This window comes from Lacerta agilis, chromosome 6 (genome assembly GCF_009819535.1).
Source record: "Lacerta agilis isolate rLacAgi1 chromosome 6, rLacAgi1.pri, whole genome shotgun sequence".
In the NCBI taxonomy this organism is placed as follows: domain Eukaryota; kingdom Metazoa; phylum Chordata; class Lepidosauria; order Squamata; family Lacertidae; genus Lacerta; species Lacerta agilis.
The window spans coordinates 1,078,313-1,101,002 of record NC_046317.1 but is presented as its reverse complement, the minus strand read 5'-3'; the positions used below and the strand labels follow the sequence as shown (position 1 = coordinate 1,101,002).

The window sequence follows — 22,690 nt, the reverse complement described above, 5'->3', positions numbered from 1 at the left end:
ATCTTCAAACCCCTCTTTCCCCCTCCCCAGGAATCTGCTTCTTGCACGTCACACCATTAGTACCATCCTTGAAAATTCCTGTCTCACACTCTTATCTCAAAGTGGGGGTTAAGCAGCCCCTGGCTGCCCCTGGTACCTCCCGCCTTTCCCTAAGAATTATCCTGTCTCTGGCTATCTGGCAACTCTCACATCCCTCGGCCAGGAATTCCTGTGCCATCCAGGGAAGGGGCGCTCCAGGGAAGGGGCGCTTTTCATTGACTAATGATATGCCAGCGAATAAAGGTATGCACTAACAGAATAAGTTGCACAAAGAGAGCTTACAGAAAAAGCAAAATATTATACCAATAACATAGAAATATTAAAAAGGCCATGCAAATAGTATCAAATAAAAGGGGCTACAGACAAAAGCCAAAGTTTTACAAACTCAGGTAAAGTCTAAATACCATTTATAGTGAGGCTAGGAATGCTACACATCAGTAGAAGCTACATGTCAAATAAAAGAACTTAAAAAGCATGAGAGAGAGAGACAAAGAATCTCAGTTTAAAAGACTTAAAAGGGAGAAAGAAGGAAGGTAAAAAAGGGGACTTAAGAGAGACTTACATAGAGAAAGGAAAGTCAATTAAAAGGACTTAATTGCATAGGGAACAAGGTAAAAGGGGAACTTACATCAGGCTTTCCAGGAGGCTTTCAATATATAATCACAGAATAGAATCATAGGATTGGAAAAGACCACAAGGGCCATCCAGTCCAACCCCCTGCCAAGCAGGAAACACCATCAAAGCATGCCTAACAAATGGCTATCAAGTCTCTGCTTAAAGACCTCCAAAGAAGGAGTCTCTCCTTGGTAGCAAATTAAAAGACTGTCTTTCAGAAGAAGAAGCTACCTGTATTCAGGGAGAAGGGTCTCTTTCTTTTCCAGAAAAGGAAGATTTTCAGCCCAGAAATCCAGTTCAAAATTAAAAGCTCTCTCTCTCTCTCTCTGTTCAGAGACTGTCCTTCAGAGAAAACCAAATGCGCGGCTCTGAGCCACTAAAAAAAAACACCTGACTTTCAGTTCAGCGAAAGTTGAAAGCTCTAGCCAAAAAGAATGCCATGCAGTACCAGGAGAAAGAGATAAGGGGAGGAAGCCCCCTCCCTTAGCTGCCCGCTTCTGGATTAACAGTATGTCAGTAAAGAATGCATTAGCAGACAAGCTCTTAACTAAAAACTTTTTTTCCCCCAACTTATACAGAGAGAGAGAAAGCTAACCAAGAAAGCTTGGTTACAAACAGACTTATAAACTTATAAACTAGAGAATTAAAACTCTCCCTCTTCAGTATTGCTCCTGTTGTGAGCCACCTTAGATCAGGCTGCAACCCACTAGGTCTCAACTTAACAGTTAAGTATATTAAGTGTATATAATCTGTTAAAGTGTTAAGCGTATAATCTGTCAGTTTTTTTTTTTTTGGTTTTTTTTTAAGGCATAGCACAGATTTGGGATGGGGGACTGGTGAAGCTACAGATGTTTTAAGTGCTGCTGTTTTATGTTTGTAAAAATCAAATACACCAGCTTCTCACATTGGTATTATTAGACTTATCACTCCAAAAAAGTACTAGCAGAAACTCTGCTATTGCTGAGAAGCTTGTCTACCAAACTGCATTTCAAAGTATGCCTTCAGAATGTTTTGAGTTGGTTCAAAAGGCCACTCATGACATAGACATTTTGCTCAAGTACCTCGAGAACCCCCACCCCACTCAAGGTGAATTTTGTTGTTCAGTCGTTCAGTCGTGTCCGACTCTTCGTGACCCCATGGACCAGAGCACGCCAGGCATGCCTATCCTTCACTGCCTCTCGCAGTTTGGCCAAACTCATGCCAGTCGCTTCGAGAACACTGTCCAACCATCTCATCCTCGGTCGTCCCCTTCTCCTTGTGCCCTCCATCTTTCCCAACATCAGGGTCTTTTCCAGGGAGTCTTCTCTTCTCATGAGGTGGCCAAAGTACTGGAGCCTCAACTTCAGGATCTGTCCTTCTAGTGAGCACTCAGGGCTGATTTCTTTGAGAATGGAACGGTTTGATCTTCTTGCAGTCCATGGGACTCTCAAGAGTCTCCTCCAGCACCATAATTCAAAAGCATAATTCAAGGTGAATAGTTTGAAAGAATAGCCAACTTGCTTTGGCATCTGAGGCAGAATAGCCCACAAGCACCTCTCCTTGGGAGTAAATCTACAACAATAAACTAAAAAGCAAGCAGTTTGCCTCCTTTCCATGAAATCCCCAATCAGCACAGAGCACAACCCCAATGAGAAGCATGGTTTTACTTCATTTGTCACACCATCAAAAATATCACCTGCTGAGTTTGGCAGATCAAAGGGCTGGTTGTGTGGTTAGCTGCCAATCCTAAACTGGCAGATCACCATTTTACAGAAACCTTATAAATATTAGTTCAGAAATGATGCTGGGTGAAGTGGGGGGCTGTTTCTGCTTCCCTGCTAGGGTGCATTCAGTTTTTCAACTTTCAAATTCCCCAAATGTGGGGTGCTAAAAAGTTGTAACGTGACCTGGGAATTCAAAAGAAGTTTTGGTTAAATTAATATAATTTAGCTTTGCTTGTTAAGTTAAAGTATGTGTAGAAATGCATAGAAATCATTAAAAAGGTTTTGCCAAGTGCTTTCAGTTATATTATATATTGTTATTGTTATCAGTATTTATTATTATTTACAATTTCAGAATGTAATTTATTTTTTAAAAAAAGCTAAATGTTGTCCAGTCACAAAAATAATAGTAGATTTTGATTCTTCACACTCAAAACATATTTTTAAGACCACTCGCTGATTTTTTTTTTCCAAAATTTAATTTTCTCCCCCTAAATGACTACTCTCCTCCTGGCTCCCTCATAAAAGGATTATGGCCCCCTCCTTTAAAACTCCATTTCCGTTCGGATCTCTTCAGAAGGCCTTGGATACTTGACGCCGCTCTCAACCCGCCGAGACCCGGGCGGAACCTTCGAGCTCGGCAGCGTGTTCCGGGCGGGGGGACGGACCCTGCAGCGCTGAGACACCGCGCGGAACGAAGCCGCGGGGCACGCGGAGAGGCCATGGAGGGCGCCGCCGGCTGCTCCGCGCAGTCCCGTCCGGAGGAGGAGGAGGAGGGCGCCAGGCGGGCGGATCACCCTGCGGTCGGTATAGCCGGGCGGGGAAATGGCCAAATAGGGTGTATCGTGGGCGCGCGAAAAGCTCCGCCAAGCGCCGTTGCCCGACCCGACCCTAGGAAATCCATACTCCTCCTCGTTTCGCCCCTGGTCTTCCCCGTCCTCCTTGCTGCATCCCCACGACAACCCTGAGAAGCGGGTCAGGCGGAGAGGTTGGCAAGGGTCGCCAATGGCTGACCTGGCCCTGGACTTGGAGGCAGTGGCTGTGTGTGGCACTGACGTGCAGTGCAGTTATTTCCGTTAAAAAAATATATATCCTGATTAGTTATTGACAATATTAAGCTTGTATACCGCCCCTCATCCGTAGATCTCTGGGTGGAGTCACAACATAAAAACGCAAGATTAAAAAAAAACCCCACAAAATACGCAATAAAAACAAACAAATAACGCCCCTCCAACACATTTTAAAAGGTGTTGGGTGTTAATCGGCCAAAGGGTTGGTTGAAGAAGAACGTTATGAAAATATTGTCCCCGTCCTGGAATCGGGAGTGGACTTTGGTCATATAGCACCCTGAGGGGACAAAATTTGAGGCCTCCCCCCAAACTAAGGCCTGGGGGCCAGATCCGGCCCAATCGCTTTCTAAATGCAGCCCGCAGATGGCCTGGGAATCAGTGTGTTTTTACATGAGTAGAAAGTGTCCTTTTTAAAAAAAATGCATCTTTGGGTTATTTGTGGGGCATAGGAATTTGTTCATTATTATTATTTTCAAAATATAGTCCGGGCCCCCACAAGGTCTGAGGGACAATGGACTAGCCCCCTGCTGAAAAAGTTTGCTGACCCCTGTGCTAAAAGGAATAGAGTGTGTTTATGGCTGAGACATTTTAAACCATTTTTTATTTTAAGAAGGTGAGTTGGATGGGACATGATAGAGGTGTGTGATGTCAAGAAAGGGGATATAGAAATGTTTTTTATCATACTGCGACCCAGAGCCATCCAAAGAAGGTGGGAGATCCAGGACAGATGAAAGGAAGTACTTCTTCACACAGTGCATACTTACTTAATATGGAATTTGCTACCACAAGATGTAGAGATGGCCACCAGATTGAGTGGCTGTGAAAGAGAATTAGACAAATTTCTATAGTAGTTGTATACAACCTCAGAGTCTCAGAGAAGGTACACCATTGAGTACCACCCGTTACTGGGGAACAACAGCTGTTGCGCTCATCATCTCCTGCTTCTGGGCTTCTTACAGGCATCTGGCTGGGAAACAGGATGTTGGATAAGATAGGGCTTTGGTCTGACCCCCCGAAGAGCTCTTTTCATGTTCTTAACTAATCTGAATCTCATCTTGCTAATGCCTTCTTAGATTCAGGCTCTAACTCTTCTTACAAAACCCTTCTGATTTCAGTGAGTCTTTAAGTATGAAAACAATATTCAGGACTGGAGCACAAAGAGTCTGTAAAGAATCAGAAAGCTTCATGTTCAGCTCAAATATTTGTAAGAGTTTTAAAGCAATAACTTTTAATGCACTTAACTTTATATTCAAGTGTAAGAATATAAAGTTTTACAGGACCCTCTGCAATAGTTCTTTGCCTGAGCTGGGTCAACAATCTCCCCCCCCCCCTGCGCCCATCAGAATGCAGAAGTCCATGATCTGATGTGATTAACAGACCTGAAAAAAATTGTGTGTGCTGTGCTTGGGGGGGGGGGCTTCTTCCAAACGTCTCTAGAGTTGATGGGAAAACACTTCCAAAATATTGTGGATAAAACTCCTTGGATTTCGTTGCATCCTTTACGTCTTTTACATCTATTGCTTTTACATCTATTGCTTACTATTGTGTCTTTCAGCTCACAGGGATGATGTCATTGGATGTAGCTGACAGCAGTTGTGTGCATGCTGCTTTCTTAGTTTACTTAGACCTCTTAGAAGGTAAGTTAATGGAGGCAGCTCCAAGGGCAGACTGTGGAATAAAAAACCCAAGCTGCTAAGCCATATCCTTAGGTTTAAAGAGAGTGCCCATAATGCCCTTTGTGTACTGTTAGAATACCTTGGACATAGCTTGAGCCTCTCTGCACTTCTGAATTGTCCCATCTTTAACCCACCTAACCTCCATGCACTGGATGTTTCATTTTCAGTTCATTTCACTTTTGATGTGTATACAGCCTTTCAGTATTACTATACTGTACACAAGTGATAATAAAAACATAACTTTAAAATAAACAACTTATATAAAATAAAGTAATATTTAATAATCCCTTAGAATATAATAGTGCACAATAAAATGAAATGTCAGCAACTAATAAACAGAAAATTACTCTTAACAATTACAATAAATAATAACTAAACTGTAATCAATAAAAACAACAGCAAGTCACAATGCATAAAATACCACATGTGAAAGGATCAAAATGAGAAACAAAAGACACACAACTTACAAAATAATTTAAAAAGAAAATCCCGGAACTCATCTTCTCGCTTGCCAGTTGTTTCTGCTGTTTTTAAAGTCATGGTCTGGGAAAGGCTACTAGGGCTGGAGGGGGGGGCAAGGTGGAAGAAGCCATTGCCTGATGGCCAGCGCAAAGTCTCTCCCCTCGACTCTGCATATCATTGTTACAGTGCCAAGCCTCACAGAGCCCAACATACCTGTAGTGACTGTCCTCTCCCCATCAGGTGGTGGTGGTGTCACCCATGAGCTTGATATAGTTAGATTCACATCTTCATAGGATTCTTGTTGGTTTCATTAAAACATACAGCAGTAGTTGCACACTGATGATTCCCCCTTGCAAGCTCTTGGAGAAAATAGATCAGTTAGATAGCTGATAGTCACCCAGGTGAGTCTCTCCACCTCCAACCCACCCCTTGTAACTTCACATCAAATATGACTAGCACTATGTGTCCTAGGTACACACAAGTTCCCTCTCTTGTACAACCATCTGCACAATCATGGCCGTTGTGGTGGTGTGGATAAATTACTGGAACTGGACCAAAATGAACCTGACACACATCCCTACTTGAACGACTTACCCAAGGTCACTAAATGAGCTTCATGGCTATCTCTCAGATGGTTGTGAGAATAAATAAGAATAGGAACATAGGATGTTGCCTGTCAGATCCCTGGTCCATCTAGCTCAGGATTGTCTGCCCTGACTGGCAGCAACTCTATGGTTTCAGGCAGAGAATCATTGCCAGCCATAGCTGGAGGCACTGGAGATTCAAGCTGAGACCTTCTGCATGCAGAGTATATGCTCTGACCCTGATCTGTGTTCTTCCCCGAGAACTCTAGAAGGAAGAGAGAAATCTAATACAGTATCTAAATATACTGGTACTCTAGGTGTGTCACTTGTTCTGTGGTTTGTTTCAAACTTTTCTGTCTCTTATTGCATGACGCCTTGAGTCTTCCTTTAGAAAAAGGTGTTTAAGAAATCCAGTGAACCAAACTGCATGCTATTTTTTGTTTAGTTCATTCTCATTTTGCTGCTGTTCCTTCAGCTAGGAACTGGCATGAGGTGTCCTACATTGGCCTTGCGGAATTCCAGCTTGTGTGTCTCTGCGGACGAGAGAGAGAAGCGGATGGTTTACAAGTGGTGGTGCCAACTCCTGTCCACGTGTCAATTAGCCATGAGAGGTGAGCAAGGATCCACAGAGGGTTGGGTTTGAGTTTATTTTAGCCAAACCAAACATAGGTTGGCAATGCTCAAGGCTGTTTTGCTACTGCAGTTTTGCTTGGCAAAGCTTGGTGAAACCATAGAAGCTGCCTTTGAAGATTGTTTTAAAACTTTGGCTGGTTCAGAATATAACAAGCAGGACTCGCTCAATGGAACACAACTTGCCCATCTTACAAAAAACAAAAAACCTTCACCAGCTGCTAGCTTGTTTCTGAGCACATTTCAGATATAAATGCAATATGTAAATCTCATCTCCTGCCTTCCTGGGCGGTTTAAAGGACTGGGTTCCAAGTGGGCATTAATAATAATAAAAATCTAGATCCAGGGCCAATTTCTGTATCTGTATAATACAGTGGCAGATTTGCGGACTTGCACAGTTTAGAACAGTGTTTTTCAACCACTGTTCCGTGGCACACTAGTGTGCCACGAGATGTTGCCTGGTGTGCCGTGGGAAAATTTTAAAAATTACTTTATATATAGTCAATATAGGCACAGAGTTCATTTTTTTAACATTTTCTAATGGTGGTGTGCCTCGTGATTTTTTTCATGAAACAAGTGTGCCTTTGCCCCAAAAAAGTTGAAAAACACTGGTTTAGAAAATTTCCTCCTTGTGCCCCAGGATCAGATGGTTTCCAGATCACTGTTGGCTTTTGTCAGCGACATGGGAAAAGAATACCAAATCCTGATTCCTTATGTGTTGGTAGGCACCCACAAATCTATTGAAACATGTTTTTAGTTACTGGAGTTACAATATCACCAAAGCATCTTTGACTATTTCATTAAGCTTTTCATTCATGTAGAGTTTCTATAAATTTGTGTGGTGGTGATGCTGTTTGCTCTGTCTTTGGCATTCCGCTAAAAGATGACATTCTTGGGATGGCAAAGGGTGAATGAATTACATTGATTGAAGGTCCACTTGGTAACCAGTCTTTCTAATAGGGCAAACATTGAATGTGTGATTTCTCTCAAGCCTGCTCTGTCTGTTTCATTCTCTCTTTTTTTTTTTTTTTGCAAACTTCTTTTTATTTTTCATCAAAAGGAAAAACAGAACACTAACATAATCATCATAAAACATTTACAATATTACATAAACTCCGCCGAGTTTTTGGACTTCCTTCCTTCCTTTCTCTGGTTTTCTAATTTTACATCATTCCTTCGCTTTACCTTCTTTTGTACATGTTTTGTTTTCTTATTATACGGTAGTCATATCTTTCTATATTTCTGTTCTGCTGCAAGAATACCATCAAACCTGTAAGTGCTTTCAAATTTTACATTCTTTCATATAATCAAAGAATTTACCCCATTCCAATTGAAACCTTTGATCTCTTTGCTCTCTTATTTTTCCCGTTAGTTTCGCCAAATCTGCATATTCTAATAATTTCCTTTTCCAATCATCCACCGTTGGTACTTCTTTTACTTTCCAATTTTGCGTCAGTAGTATTCGTGCTGCTGTGGTGGCATATAAGAAGAATCTTTGATCTTTCTTTTCAATCTCTTCCCCCACTAAACCAATTAGGAAAGCTTCCGGCTTTTTTATGAATGTATATTTAAATATTTTCTTTAATTCATTATAGACTGCTTCCCAATAGTTTTTAACTTTTTCGCATGTCCACCACATATGGTAGAACTCTCCATCTTTCATTTCACACTTCCAGCATTTTTTATCATATTTTCTATACATTTTCGCTAATCTTACTGGCGTTAGGTACCATCGGTACATCATTTTCATGATGTTTTCTTTCAAAGTTATACAGGCTGTAAATTTCATATGTTCTTTCCAAAGTTTTTCCCACATTTCAAATTGTATATTATGGCCCACATCCATAGCCCATTTCACAATAACCTCCTTCACTTCTTCATCTTTTGTATACCATTCTAGAAAATAGTTATACATCTTAGAGAGTAATTTCTCCTTTCCTTCTAATATTTCCACCTGAAATTTCGATTTCTTATTGTCAAAATTACATTTTCTTTTATCCTCATTGAATAGATTAAACACCTGGTGGTACTGAATCCACCCTGTCAAATTTCCCGCCACCTGATCATATGATTTAATTTTCCAGCCTTTTTCTGATTCAATTAACAAATCCTCATACGTTATCCAATTTTCTTCTTCTGTATTGATTTTTTTTATTGTCAATATCTCTGTGGGTGACAACCATCTAGGTGTCTTTCTTTCCACCAAGTCTTTATACCTTTGCCACACCTCATATAATGGTTTCCTGAATACATGTGCCAGAAATTCCTTGTGAACTCTCACTTTGTCCTGCCAAAGATAGGAGTGCCATCCGTACCTGTTGTTAAAACCCTATAAATCCAGCAACTCCTTATCTTTCAGCACCATCCACTCTTTTAACCAAATCATACATGATGATTCATAATAAATTTTTAGATCTGGCAGTCCAAAACCTCCTCTCTCTTTTTTATCTATTAACAATTTATGTTTGATTCTCGGGTGTTTGCCCTGCCAGATAAATTTTGATAGACTTCTCTGCCACTCTTTTAACTGGCTTATTCCCTTAATTACTGGCACCATTTGAAAAAGGAACAAAACTCTTGGTAGAACATTCATTTTAACGCTCGCTATCCTTCCCCACAGTGATAGACTTAATTTGCTCCAAATTTCTAAATCCTTTTTGATTTCTTTCCATATTGGGTCGTAATTATCACTAAATAAATTTATATTTTTTGGTGACAACCAAATTCCCAAATATTTAACCTTTTTTACCACCATGATGCCATATCTTTTTTGTAATTCTTCAATTTCCTTCTTATCTAAGTTTTTAACCAGTATCTTTGTTTTCCCTTTGTTTAACTTTAAGCCTGCTAACTTTCCAAACTCCTCCATCACTTCTAACGCTTTCCCCAAACTTTGCATTGGGTCCTCCAGTGTCATAACCATATCGTCTGCAAATGCCTTTACTTTGAATTCTCTTTTGCCGACCTTAACTCCCTTAATATCTCCTGTATCTCTTAGCTTATTTGCTAAGATTTCCAAAACAATAATAAATAAAAGTGGCGATATCGGACAACCCTGTCTTGTGCCTTTTGTTATTCCAAATTTATCCGTTAATGTGCCATTAATCACTAATTTCGCCGTTTGTTCTTTATAAATAGCTAAAATTCCATTCATAAATTCTGTTCCCACCTCCATCTTTCTTAAGGTCTTCATCATAAATTGCCATGATACATTATCGAATGCCTTTTCGGCATCAATAAAAATTAAGGCTGCTTTCTTGTCTAATTTTAAATCTAGATATTCAATTAAGTCAATAATTGTTCTTATGTTATTTCTCATTTGACGTCCTGGGAGGAACCCCGTTTGATCTTTATGAATTATTTTGTTTAAAACTTTTTTCAATCTTCCTGCCAATATGTCTGTAAATAATTTGTAATCTAGGTTCAATAATGAAATCGGCCGATAATTTTTTACATTCAACAGATCTGTGCCTTGTTTGGGAATTAACGTAATGAATGCCTCTTTCCATGAGTCTGGAACCTTTCCACTGGTCAAGATCTTATTCATCACTTCCAACAATCTCGGTATTATTTGCGGTGCCAAATCTTTATAATATTTTGCCGATAGGCCGTCATGGCCTGGGGCTTTCCCCCCTTTTAATTTCTGTATTGCACATTTGAGTTCATCCTCTATTATTGGAGCATTTAGTTGTTCTTGGTCGTCTTTTGAGATCTTCTTTGGTTTGTTCTCTTCTAAATATAAATCCATTTCTTCTTCCTTCTCCTGCTCTCTCTGGTACAAGTTCTTATAGAACTCCTGAAAAACATTTTTGATTTCTTTTGGGTTCTCTATCATAACTTCTTTCTTTTTGATTTTATTTATTATATTCTGCTCTTGTCTTTTTTTCAGTTGCCATGCTAATAATTTTCTGTCTGTTTCATTCTCAGCTGCCAAATGACTCCACTTAATAACTTGTGCCCAGTTCTCCTATGTGGCTGCAGTTGTGCACACCATCATAAATACAAGCAGTGAATTAGTTTGCCATGTGTAGATCCTTATGCAACCCAGTCTCATCTGTGCAGAAGTGGGCAATACCAGCAGTCTTAGAGAAGCCCAGTATTTGTAAAGAACACAAAGTTGTTTTGGGTGGGGTGTGGAAATCCAAAAGCAGCTCAGTGAGGGCTCAGCATACTTAATGGACACAGAATACTGACTGACTTGGTGGGGTGGTGGTGGAACAGAAGGGAATGAAATATCCTGGAAAGGGACATGGTTGACTGGTCAGAATCTGGAACATAAGTACTCCACAGTGCTAATTTTGTGGCAAGTCCAACTTGGCTTCCCTCATTCCCCAAACCAGGGTTTGTCATCATGAGAATCCAGTGACTCACTATTTTGAATAACTTGCATGGGACTGTATTGCTTCATAATGCAGGCGAGTGTTTGAATCCTCCCTAAACATTGAATCATGTGAGTCTTCGGACTGAGCCAATCACACATCAGCTGGAAAACACTGTTGCACATGATGGCAATAAGGACGCAGGGCTAGGTCTACATAGTGCCTCCTTTTTGAAATTTTTAAATTCATTTTCACTTTTAACATTTATCATCATACACAAATCAAAATCGTTTTACAAATAGGATTCTTGGAATCCTGGAACTTCCCTCCACCCCTCCATGGTTTTCCCACATATTCTTTTTCAAACTGTATTCTCCGTATTTTCTTGAAACTCAAATTTTATCATAGTTCTCGCTTCATTACAAGTGTTTTCAAAGTCCTGCCAATGTTTTCAATTGTTTACAGTGTTCTTTCAAATAACTTTAAAAATTTTTCCCAATCTTTATTAAATTTATTGTCTTCTTGATCTCTGATTTTCCCGGTCATTTTCGCTAATTCAGCATAGTTCACCATCTTTAGCTGCCATTCTTCTTTTGTAGGTAGATTGTCCTCCTTCCATCTTTGGGCAAGTAGCATATCCCCAAATATTTCATCTTTTTTCCTACTGATAATTCCAGGGGTGTGTGTGTGTGTTTTGTAATTCCTTTTGTTGTTGTTCTGTCACATTTTTAACCAACATTTTGGTTGGTTGGTTTTTTGTTTTGGTTTTTTGTTTAGCTTAAATCCTGCTACCCAGCTAAACCCCAATATTCTATCCAAGACCCTTCCTAAACTTACCAATGGGTCTTCTACTGTTATCACCAAATCATCCACAAAGGCTTTCAGTTTTTATGCTTTGCACCCAAACGTAATACTTTTTATTTCATCATCTGAGCTTATACATCTTGCCAGTGTTTCTAAGACTAATATAAACAGCAATGGAGACAGGGAACACCCCTGTCTTGTCCTTTGTGCAATTTTACATTTTTCTATTGTCACATTATTCACTATCAACATAGCCTGTTGTTCTGAATAGATTGCATCTATTCCCCTCTGAAATGATTCTCCAAAATTCATCATCTCTGTATCATTTTTTCATAAACACCCAGGACACATTATCAAAGGCCCTCTCTGCATCTATAAACATTAGTACTGCTTGCTTATCATTCCTGGCCTCCAAGAGTCCTACATATTCCCACTGCTTCCTTCATACATTCAGAAATGAATACTTGAATAGGGCTAATGTGGTGTGCCAGTTCTCATGTTTGTCCATATCATAATGTGTGTTAATTTAGATTCTGTAGCTTACATGGGCAATATGGTGCACAATATCTGCCTGCTGATTTTCAATGCTGTGTTCTGCACCCGCAATAGTGATCCTCATGGCAATTCTTCGTGCTTCAGAGAAGGACAAGCCACGATAACAAACCAGCTATCCTGGGTCAGACACTTATCATAGGCTACAAAATACAGAATGAAATTGGAAATCTTTCAGTGGACACTCAAACTGGGGGACTGAGGAACAGTACAATAAGAATGATTAGGCATTCTGAAAGCATCCACAGGAAGTCTTTTTTGTAGGCATTTCCCAGGCTGGAGATTTGCAGGCCACAACTAGTAATGGGAGATTTTGCTCTAGTGTTTTTCAGCTTGGGCTGAATCCTCAAAAGTGAACCAAAGCGTCGTAATTGCCACACATGGCCTGCCTGAATGATTAATATTCAAAACATGCCTAATTTCAGATACTTTTTCAGCAGAGGAAATAAAAAATACAGCAACACTGACATCTTGTTTTGGCAATGCCTAAATTAATGAGCTCATCACTCCAGCTGCCCAGTAGCCATCAGGAGGAAGTTTTGAAATACTCAATACTAATAAATCGAGCATTTCAGACTATCTTTGGCTCTTAATGAATACAGTCTTTAACCCTCCTTAAGGGGCTGGGTGGGGTTTTTTTTTTTTGGCCAAAAGCCATCATTTTACTTTGCACACTTCTTATTTGGGGCTTTCTCTTATGTTGGTGCCCAGCCTCAGCAATTAAATCAGAATTTAGGGCTGAAATCCTATATACACATGCTAGGAAGTAAGTGTTGGGTTTAAAATTATACCTGAGCCGGTCTGATGTCAGTACCGTATGTTTAAGAAATAGAAGATACAGGTGCCGGTGTTTTGTTCTTAATTGGGCTGAAGCGTGGGCGTTACTCTGTGTATATAAGGCTCTGTTGCAAAGTGTTTAGTGCTCCTAGCTTTGGGGAATGTTGGAGGCTGGGAGTATGGGAGTGAGAGGTTTTTTTGATAAAGTGTATTTGTATTTAGTTTAACAGAGTCTCTGGAAGAAGGCTAGAAACTAACAGGGAGTTCTTACTTTGTTTACGTAAATTAAACTCTAGTTTAGAAAAGCCTTTTTTCTTTACTCCTGGTGCCTGCTTTAGCCAAGTCAGTTTTTCTGTTGCGTTTAATCGTTAACTCTGCTAGAAGTGTACTTTAATGGGCCACTGTTAACTGGGCTGTAAGTTCTTCTTTTGCACCTTTTGTTCAGTACCCAGTTATTTTCATTCAATAGTAAGTCCTATTGAAATCAGTGGGACTTCCCAATTGACATGTCCTGTAAATGATTGATTATTGTAGTAATATTTTAGTAATTTATTTAGTAAATTGCAGTAATTTTGTTTCTTTTGGGATTGTGCTAGTCACTGTATACTTCTGGGCTAGCTGGTGCTGACCGTAAGAATTTCAGGAGAAAAGGGGTTGAAAAGAGTCAGTGTGAGTTCTATGGAAAGAGTTACTGTTTCCACCTGCGCCCCACCCACTGGTATTTCTATATTTTGTCCTGCAGTGCTTTTGAAGTAGAAAATGCTTCTGGCAAATTTGTGTGTTATTCTATTAACCTGACACATATCTTATCCCCATCCCCGGTCATGACAGATGTATACAATGCCTTCAGTGTAATTGTAGATGAAGAGCTTCAGTAAGAGTTCCTTCCCTGCTTCTATAACAAATAACTTCTGTAGAAGTACAGCTTATCAGGAATTCCGTATGTTGGCCCCAACAATGCTGCCTTGAGGCAGTGGAAGTGCTGACTTCCTTATTTCCAGAGATTTATTCTCTAAATCATATCCAGCGCAGAGAGGACACCTGGTTGTGTGTCAGATGAAGCAGGCATTGCATCTTTGGTGCCAACTCATGGCATTTTTGAGCTGGCCTCAATTAGGAAAATCCAGTTACCAAGGATATGACCTCTAGAACTTACTTGGTATCTTTCAGTTTTTTGCCTTCACTCTGTGTCTTGAGTACTGCTGCTCTGGAATGCAGAAGGAGCTGAGTTTTTAAATTTAGCCTTCATAACACTGTAGAGAAGGAGGCTTTTGTGTCTAGGAATCCTGTCCACCCCACAGGGGCTGGTGGAGAGGCAGCATGCTGGGAGTCTGAGCCGTCTGCTGACTTCCTGGTAGGATGGGATATAAGAGCTGTCCATAGAGCTGGTTGAGGAGGAAGAGCTATGGCTGCAAGCTCGGAAGAAACACAATGAAACAACCCTTGTTCTCTTCTACTGGTCCCATCTCCCTTGCTGCCTTTGGAGAGGCTAGCAAGATGAGAGGGGGCTCAAAATTTACCCAGGCAGTTTGCATTGTGATGACCATCTAACAGCCCAATGCAGGTTCCTAGTGGCTGATGAACTTCAATTTTTTCCTTTATGCAGAAACTTGCCTGCCATGTGAAATTCTACAGGGACAACATAGGAAGCTGCCTTATGCTGAGTGAGGCCTGTGGTCCATCTGGCTGAATATTACCAGTATCTTCACTGACTGGCAGCAGCTCTCCAGGGCTTCACACTGGGGTCTCTTCCAGCCCTAGCTGGGGGTGCTGGGAGCTGAATCTGGGACTTTGTTCATGCAAAGAATTTGCTCTACCACTGGGCTGCAGCCCTTCTTCAAAGAAGCATCTACTTTCTCATTTGTATTCATCTCTGGAATTCAACAGAAACGGCTTTCACAATTCCTAAATGCTTAGAGAAGAGGAGGGGAGGCTGAGATACCCCCTGTCCCCCACCTCTGTGTTGACCCTTGCTTGGCATCAGCATACCAACTGCTGCCCTTTGACTTCACAGTGTGCAGCTGCCTAAGCTGGCGGGCAATTTCTGTTATGAAGGCTAATTGGCAGTCATCGTAGGAGAGAAGTAATATGCAGGGAGAGGCTACGCTCAGCTGCTTTCTTTTGAAGGGTTCTGCATTCCACAAAGTGGCAGGTTCTTCAGCTGCCAGGAGCCCTCGTGGGAAGGTGATCATGAACAGATGCTTCAGGATGAGAACAGAAATCGCGCGGTAGCAGGAGGCCCCATTAGCTAAAGTGGTGCCTCAGGTTAAGAACAGTTTCAGGTTAAGAATGGACCTCCGGAACAAATTAAGTTCTTAAGCCGAGGTACCACTGTACTTAAATAAGAACTATTATTAACTTTAAAAATACCTTCCAGTAGCACCTTAGAGACCAACTAAGTTTGTTCTTGGTATGAGCTTTCATGTGCATGCACACTTCTTCAGATACCTGAAGAATCTGAGGAAGTGTGCATGTACACGAAAGCTCATACCAAGAACAAACTTAGTTTGGTCTCTAAGGTGCTACTGGAAGGTATTTTTTGTTTTATTTTGTTTTGACTATGGCAGACCAACACGGCTACCTACCTGTAACTATTATTAACTTGGTCGGTTTGTAGATTGACTTCATCTGAAATTTAAACAAAGTAAGTGGAATTGCTGGAGTCTTGTTTCTTTCTTTCAGGTTGAGACACATCATGAAGAGATCATATACTCTGAAGGATGAACCTGATTCTCCGCTCTCTATCACACTGGCCATAGTTGAATCAGACTCCACAATAGTCTACTATAAACTGACACATGGTTTTGTAACCCCAGACCCTCCTGACGATACTGAATACGTGGATAATAAGCAGTGGAGGAAGAAAAGAAAGAGGTTTATGAGACGATAGGAAAATAGACTACTGTGTTAGCTCTGGACTACGTCAAATCTCTAAACCAATCTGGAACTGTGTATGTGAATTAAAAGGTGCAATTGGGAGCTGAACATCTGCTTTGAAAATCCTTAATAAGGTCTGAGAATTGTAATAAATGGGAACATCAAAGATGCCATGGACCAATTCTATCCTTTCCTCATCAGAAACTTCAAGCTAGTAGACTACTTGAAAATACATTTTTTTGGTAACAAAACCAATTTCCACCCTTTGTTCCTGATTCAGTCATTGTCCCAAAGGCACCTAAGAGTATTTACTGGTAGTTTTATAAATTATTGACTTTCTCTAGCAAATTCTTTTGTGCGTGTCCCTATAAAGTAGTCACAGCACCTGCTATATTAAATTGCTTGATTGCAGGTCCCTTGCTGAGTGAAGCAATCCCCCGCAAAGTTTGCTATAGTTCATGCTCATAACAAGGCGACGCGCACTCCCGCCCACCCTTTGGGTTGAAATGTGCTGCAGCTGGAAAAAGAGGACTTCACTGCTGACTACTGCTACTGCCAAAACTTTGGAAGACATGGTCCAGTCCAGTGAACTGAAGGTGAGTTTAGCACTTGTTTATGCATAAGTTTTTATATGCTCAAAGCACTTTATGAATTATCTCTATGGGGTTTTTTTTAACAACAACCCTAACATAGGTCCATATGGTTAGCCCCATGTTGCATTCAATGGGACTGAATGAAAGTGGCTTGCTTAAGGTCAGCTGCTAACTTAATGAATAAGATAAGACAGCAGGAATTTCCTGGCCAGTGAGAAAAGTGGCTAAAAACATGGGGTAATGGCCACTAGCTGACACTGTCATATAGACTTAGTGTACAAGTATCAGGACAAATGCTCTACAAACAAACATATGATTTCTGTGTACGTTTTGGGCAAACAGCAAGAATGCTCAATAAACAGCCTGGTCTGGAAGTGCCCTATAAATTGCGCATCCATGCATGTATGGTACTGCTTCCTGTCAGTTTGTTCAGCAGCTGCAAAGTGGTGGGGCTGAGTGGATGTTTCCCCAGCTTTTATCTCCTACCAACCCTGCACCTTTCCCCCCCTTGCAGGAGTTCAAATGGTGAACCCAGCCAGATGGGCAGGGGATAAATATATTATTATTATTATTATTATTAGAGGCACTTTCTTTATCTACAAAACATCAGCTACGCATTGAATAAGTAGCTACCAGTAGAATGTGTTGCCAGTTTTTAAAATAATCCATGGTTGAAGGCAGTAATGCTTCTGAATATCAGTTGCTGATTTTGTCACGAATTCCTCGAAGCGCTTTAGCAGAAATGCTCAAGAGTTCCAGGTTCTTCGGTGCAGTATATTTATTGTGAGCTATATACAAATATCTACAGGCTATGATACATGAGCAGTTCATACAGATAAGCAGAGTAGAATCATAGAGTTGGAAGAGACCACAAGGGCCATCCAGTCCAACCCCCTGCCAAGCAGGAAACACCATCAAAGCATTCCTGACAGATGGCTGTCAAGCCTCCACTTAAAGACCTCCAAAGAAGGAGACTCCGCCACACTCCTTGGTAGCAAATTCCACTGCCGAACAGCTCTCACTGTGAGGAAGTTCTTCCTAATATTTAGGTGGAATCTTCTTTCTTGTAGTTTGAGTCCATTGCTTTGTGTCCGCTTCTCTGGAGCAGCAGAAAACAACCTTTCTCCCTCCTCTATATGACATCCTTTTATATATTTGAACATGGCTATCATATCACCCCTTAACCTTCTCTTCTCCAGGCTAAACATACCCAGCTCCCTAAGCCGTTCCTCATAAGGCATTGTTTCCAGGCCTTGGACCATTTTGGTTGCCCTCCTCTGGATACGTTCCAGCTTGTCAGTATCCTTCTTGAACTGTAGTGCCCAGAACTGGACAAAGTATTCCAGGTGAGGTCTGACCAGAGCAGAATATAGTGGTACTATTACTTCCCTTGATCTAGATGCTATACTCCTACATACCTGGCTACAGGCCCGTCTTAGAGGGATCGGCCGCCCTGGCGCAGCGATCCCTCGGCGCCCCCAGCCTGCCGCCTCTCCGCCCGCCTCCCTCCCGCGCTGGCCGCCCCTCGGGAGTGGGGGTGGGCGAGCGGGGAGGAGAGGCGTGGCGTTGGAGCGGGCGCCCGCGCTCCGGCGGGCGGAGGATGAGGGGCGGGCGGGCGCTCGCGCACCGGTGGGAGGGCGGGCGGGCTGCAAGCCGGCCGCCCTCGCCTCCCAGAGCCCCAGCTGGAGTGCTGGAAGGTCGTGCAAAGCCCCGCGCCGCTTCAGCGCTCCAGCTGGGGCTCCGGGAGGCGAGGGCGGGCGGCTTACAGCCCGCCTGCCCGTGGGGGCGGGGGCGGGTTGGGGAGGGGGAGCCCGGTATGCCGGTGGGCTCGCGGGGGCGCCCCTGGGGTGCCCTGCGCCCTGGCGCGCCGCGCCACTGGCCTCTATGGATGAGACGGCTCTGCCTGGCTACATTAAGGTATGTAGGAAGACTTCTCTCTCAACCTCTCGCTCTCTCTGACCACACCCTTCTACTACCACACCACACTGCTGGATAGGTTTCCCTTTTATACCGATGACAGCCAATCAACTGACAGCACATTACTGCTGAGTCATTCTGACCCAGCACTCCTATAGAAAGTATGCAGGCTGATTGCATCGGCCAGTTGCATCAGCTAGATCCACTTCACTAGCAAACTGAGGCCTGCAGACTTACCATCTCATACATCTAAGAACAAACTTAGTTGGGCTCTAAGGTGCTACTGGAAAGATTTTTTTTTATTTTGTTTCATCTCATACAGCATTCTGTGGATCCCAACAGATTTTTCCCCACTTCTATAAGCCTGAGAGGCAATTAAGGGGCAAAATCTGATAGAGACTCTGTTGGTGTTGGGGGAACTGGCTTCAATAGCTCTTTACGTAAGAGCCTGGCTTCTGGATCAGGCCAAGGGCCCATCGAGTCCAATATCCTGTTCTCACAGTGGCCAACCAGATGCTTATGGGACCTGAGCACAGCAGCTCTCTTACTCCATTTCCCACTTGATGGAGGTAGAATATAGCCCCCAGGCTTGGTATTTCCCTACGGCTTTCAGGAAAGAGTTAAGATGCATAAAAATAGGGTGTGTCCTTAGGGACAGGGACCTCCAGTTGCCTCAGCCTATCCTAAGTTTCTATCCTAGGACCCCTTCAGACATCCTTTTATTGGGCATTCACAATAATTTGTGCTTGTGATTGTATTGGGACAGCTGCATGCAGTCCTGCTTACAATACTATTTGTGCCTGCAGATATACTGCTTCATTTCCGGTTGGTAAGTGTCCTGTACCTTCCTGCTGAAATCCTGTACCTTTTTATACCACAGATCTTCCAGGATGTGGTTGTTTCACGCCACTTTTGCTGCACTACAGTGGAAGAGTGCCCCTCCAGGTAGCAGTCATGCTGGGGAAGCAGCACAGAACATCTGACAAAGCAGACTGGGGTATGGATGGGTCAGTATGAATCTACCACTAATGCACTGTTGTGCCAGTGACACATTGCGGATGTACCCACAGGAAACCCCACCAGTCTGGAAGGGTCCACAGTTCATGTGCTTGTTCTTTGATCAGAGTGATTATATTTAATGATTCTGTCAACTGTATGATTTAAATTCCTGGTTTATTCACCTGGCTCTAGGACAAGTTCTTGCCCCTGACAAATTCTAACAGCAGTAATGTCAGTCCCTATCTAAATTACCGTATTTTTCGCTCCATAGGACGCTCCGGACCATAGGGCGCACCTCGTTTTTACAGGAGGAAACCAGGGAAAAAATATTTTTCTGGTTTTCCTCCTCTAAAACCCATGTGGTTTTTTTTTAGAATCAGCTCAAAGTTTTGCAGCTTTTTTTGCAAAGGGAAAAGCCCTACTTTTTGAGGATCAGTTCAGATTTGTGCAGCCTTTGCAAAGGGGGAAAAGCATTGCTTACAAACCAGTAAGCACCAGTACAAACCAGTACAGACCAGTAAGCACCAGCAGGTAATAGGAAGCAAGAGGAAAGCAAACCAGTACAAACCAGTAAGCACCAGTACAAACCAGTACAGACCAGTAAGCACCAGTAGAAACCAGTACGTACCAGCAAGTAATGGGAAGCAAGAGGAAAGTGAACCAGTACAAACCAGTAAGCACCAGTACAAACCAGTACAGACCAGTAAGCACCAGCAGGTAATAGGAAGCAAGAGGAAAGCAAACCAGTACAAACCAGTAAGCACCAGTACAAACCAGTACAGACCAGTAAGCACCAGTAGAAACCAGTACATACCAGCAAGTAATGGGAAGCAAGAGGAAAGTGAACCAGTACAAACCAGTAAGCACCAGTACAAACCAGTACAGACCAGTAAGCACCAGTACAAACCAGTACGCACCAGCAAGTAATAGGAAGCAAGAGGAAAGCAAACCAGTACAAACCAGTAAGCACCAGTACAAACCAGTAAGCACCAGTACAAACCAGTACGCACCAGCAAGTAATAGGAAGCAAGAGGAAAGCAAACCAGTACAAACCAGTAAGCACCAGTACAAACCAGTACAGACCAGTAAGCACCAGTACAAACCAGTACGCACCAGCAACTAATAGGAAGCAAGAGGAAAGCAAACCAGTACAAACCAGTAAGCACCAGTACAAACCAGTAAGCACCAGTACAAACCAGTACAGACCAGTAAGCACCAGTACAAACCAGTACGCACCAGCAAGTAATAGGAAGCAAGAGGAAAGCGAACCTGTAGAAACCAGTAAGCACCAGTAGAAACCAGTACAGACCAGTAAGCACCAGCAAGTAATAGAAAGCAAGAGGAAAGCAAACCAGTACAAACCAGTAAGCACCAGTAGGTAATAGGAAGCAAGAAGAAAGCAAACCAGTAAGCACCAGTAGGTAATAGGAAGCAAGAAGAAAGCAAACCAGTAAGCACCAGTAGGTAATAGGAAGCAAGAAGAAAGCAAACCAGTAAGCACCAGCCAGTAATAGAAAGCAAGAGGAAAAGTAACAGAGAGCCTCAAATGGCTGAAAAACTCAATTTCCCAGGATCCTCAGCCTTCCCAAAGGGCTGTGCAAGGGGCCTGGGCGGGGCAGGAAGGGAGAAGGGAGCTAGCTCCCTTATCTCCCTCCCCGATCTCCTGCAATCAGCTGTTGAGCGGTTCTTTTCAACACTCTCTTTCCCTCTTGTTAGCCTTTAGCTCTTTCTACAACAGGAAAAGCAGGATCTGCCTTTCCCCCCTGGGCAGTTTGGCTCCAGGGACCATGCATTCGCTCCATAAGACGCACAGACATTTCCCCTTACTTTTTAGGAGGAAAAAAGTGTGTCTTATGGAGCAAAAAATACGGTATTATTATGAATTCTAACAAGTAGAGTCGTCTTCCCCAAGCTGCTACCCTCCAGATGTTTTGGGCTATACTTCCCATCAGCTCCAGCCAACATGTCCAATGATCAAGGATGATGGGAGTTGTAGGCCAAGAAATCCAGAGGACCATAGACTGGGGAAGGAGTCAGTTGCTCCTCTGTCTTCTGAGAAATCTGATGGTGTCAGATCGTTCTTTTTGATCGCTAGAGATTCTTCTTGTTCTTTTGTAAGTTTGGCTTGAATCAGCTCATGCAAATTGTATGTGTTTTCAAATCCATTAATATTTCTCATGTGGCCAGGGACCACACAGGCATATTTTCAAGCACAAAGACTGCTTATGTTATGATTTCAGAAGTGGACGGTGATCCAGAGAAAGACTTGGAACTAAGGAACTGGAATACACTATTTCTTGGCTGTTTAGCTTAGTGCGGTCTACTAGGCTACAACAAGAAGCCTTTCAGGAGTTGGCAAGTTACAGTAAGTATTTGCAGAAGTCTCTTTTTTATGCTCATTGGGTTATTTAATAATCCGGGTAATTTAGTTATTTTAAAGTAATTTTTTGATCTCACGGATACAGAGAAAAACAGAAAACATCTGTTGTGTGATCCCTGGAGCTAAATGTAGACATCTGTATTACCACAATGCACCTTGCAACTTTCTATGCCAGGGGTCAGCAACCTTTTTCAGCCGTGGGCCGGTCCCCCGTCCCTCAGACCATGTGGGGGGGCCAGACTATATTTTGGAAAAAAAATAGGAACGAATTCCTATGCCCCACAAATAACCCAGAGATGCATTTTAAATAAAAACATACATTCTGCTCATGGAAAAACACCAGGCAGGCCCCACAAATAACCCAGAGATGGATTTTAAATAAAAGGACATATTCTACTAATGGAAAAACACGCTGATTCCTGGACTGTCCGTGGGCCGCATTTAGAAGGCGATTGGGCCGCATCCAGCCCACGGGACTTAGTTTGAAGACCCCTGTTCTATGCCATATGAAGCAACGTGTACACAATATTCACAACAAGTAGAGACATCCAAAACACTACAAAGGCAGAGAGAAAACAGCGATTGTGACAAATATGGGTTCTTTTCAGGCTTTGATTTGTGTGCTTTTGTTGCAACTACCTAGAAAGCGTCAAGATCTCTTAATGTGTAAAATTATGCTTGAATGTGTTTTATGTC

The 22,690-nt window shown here is 42.3% G+C and overlaps 1 protein-coding gene and 1 long non-coding RNA gene across 2 annotated transcripts; both read left to right on the top strand.

Moving 5' to 3' along the window:
* Window positions 1-3,041: 3,041 nt before the first annotated feature.
* TSEN15 (tRNA splicing endonuclease subunit 15) lies at window positions 3,042-16,286 on the top strand. The gene is made up of 4 exons (XM_033151163.1): window positions 3,042-3,157; window positions 4,980-5,061; window positions 6,622-6,757; window positions 15,911-16,286. Exons 1-4 carry the CDS (start codon window positions 3,077-3,079, stop codon window positions 16,116-16,118), a joined length of 507 nt encoding a protein of 168 aa, XP_033007054.1. The 5' UTR covers window positions 3,042-3,076; the 3' UTR covers window positions 16,119-16,286.
* A 5-nt stretch (window positions 16,287-16,291) lies between these two features.
* LOC117047923 lies at window positions 16,292-21,920 on the top strand. Its single transcript, XR_004426784.1, has 3 exons — window positions 16,292-16,701; window positions 19,496-19,622; window positions 21,855-21,920. It is a non-coding gene; the product is annotated as an uncharacterized LOC117047923 (long non-coding RNA).
* Window positions 21,921-22,690: the final 770 nt, after the last annotated feature.

Coding starts and splice junctions, on each gene's coding strand:
- TSEN15 (XM_033151163.1), top strand. CDS start 3,077: ATGGAGGGCGCCGCCGGCTGCTCCGCGCAGTCCCGTCCGGAGGAGGAG. Junction 5,062..6,621: donor TTACTTAGACCTCTTAGAAG/GTAAGTTAATGG, acceptor CTGTTCCTTCAG/CTAGGAACTGGCATGAGGTG. Junction 6,758..15,910: donor GTGTCAATTAGCCATGAGAG/GTGAGCAAGGAT, acceptor TCTTTCTTTCAG/GTTGAGACACATCATGAAGA.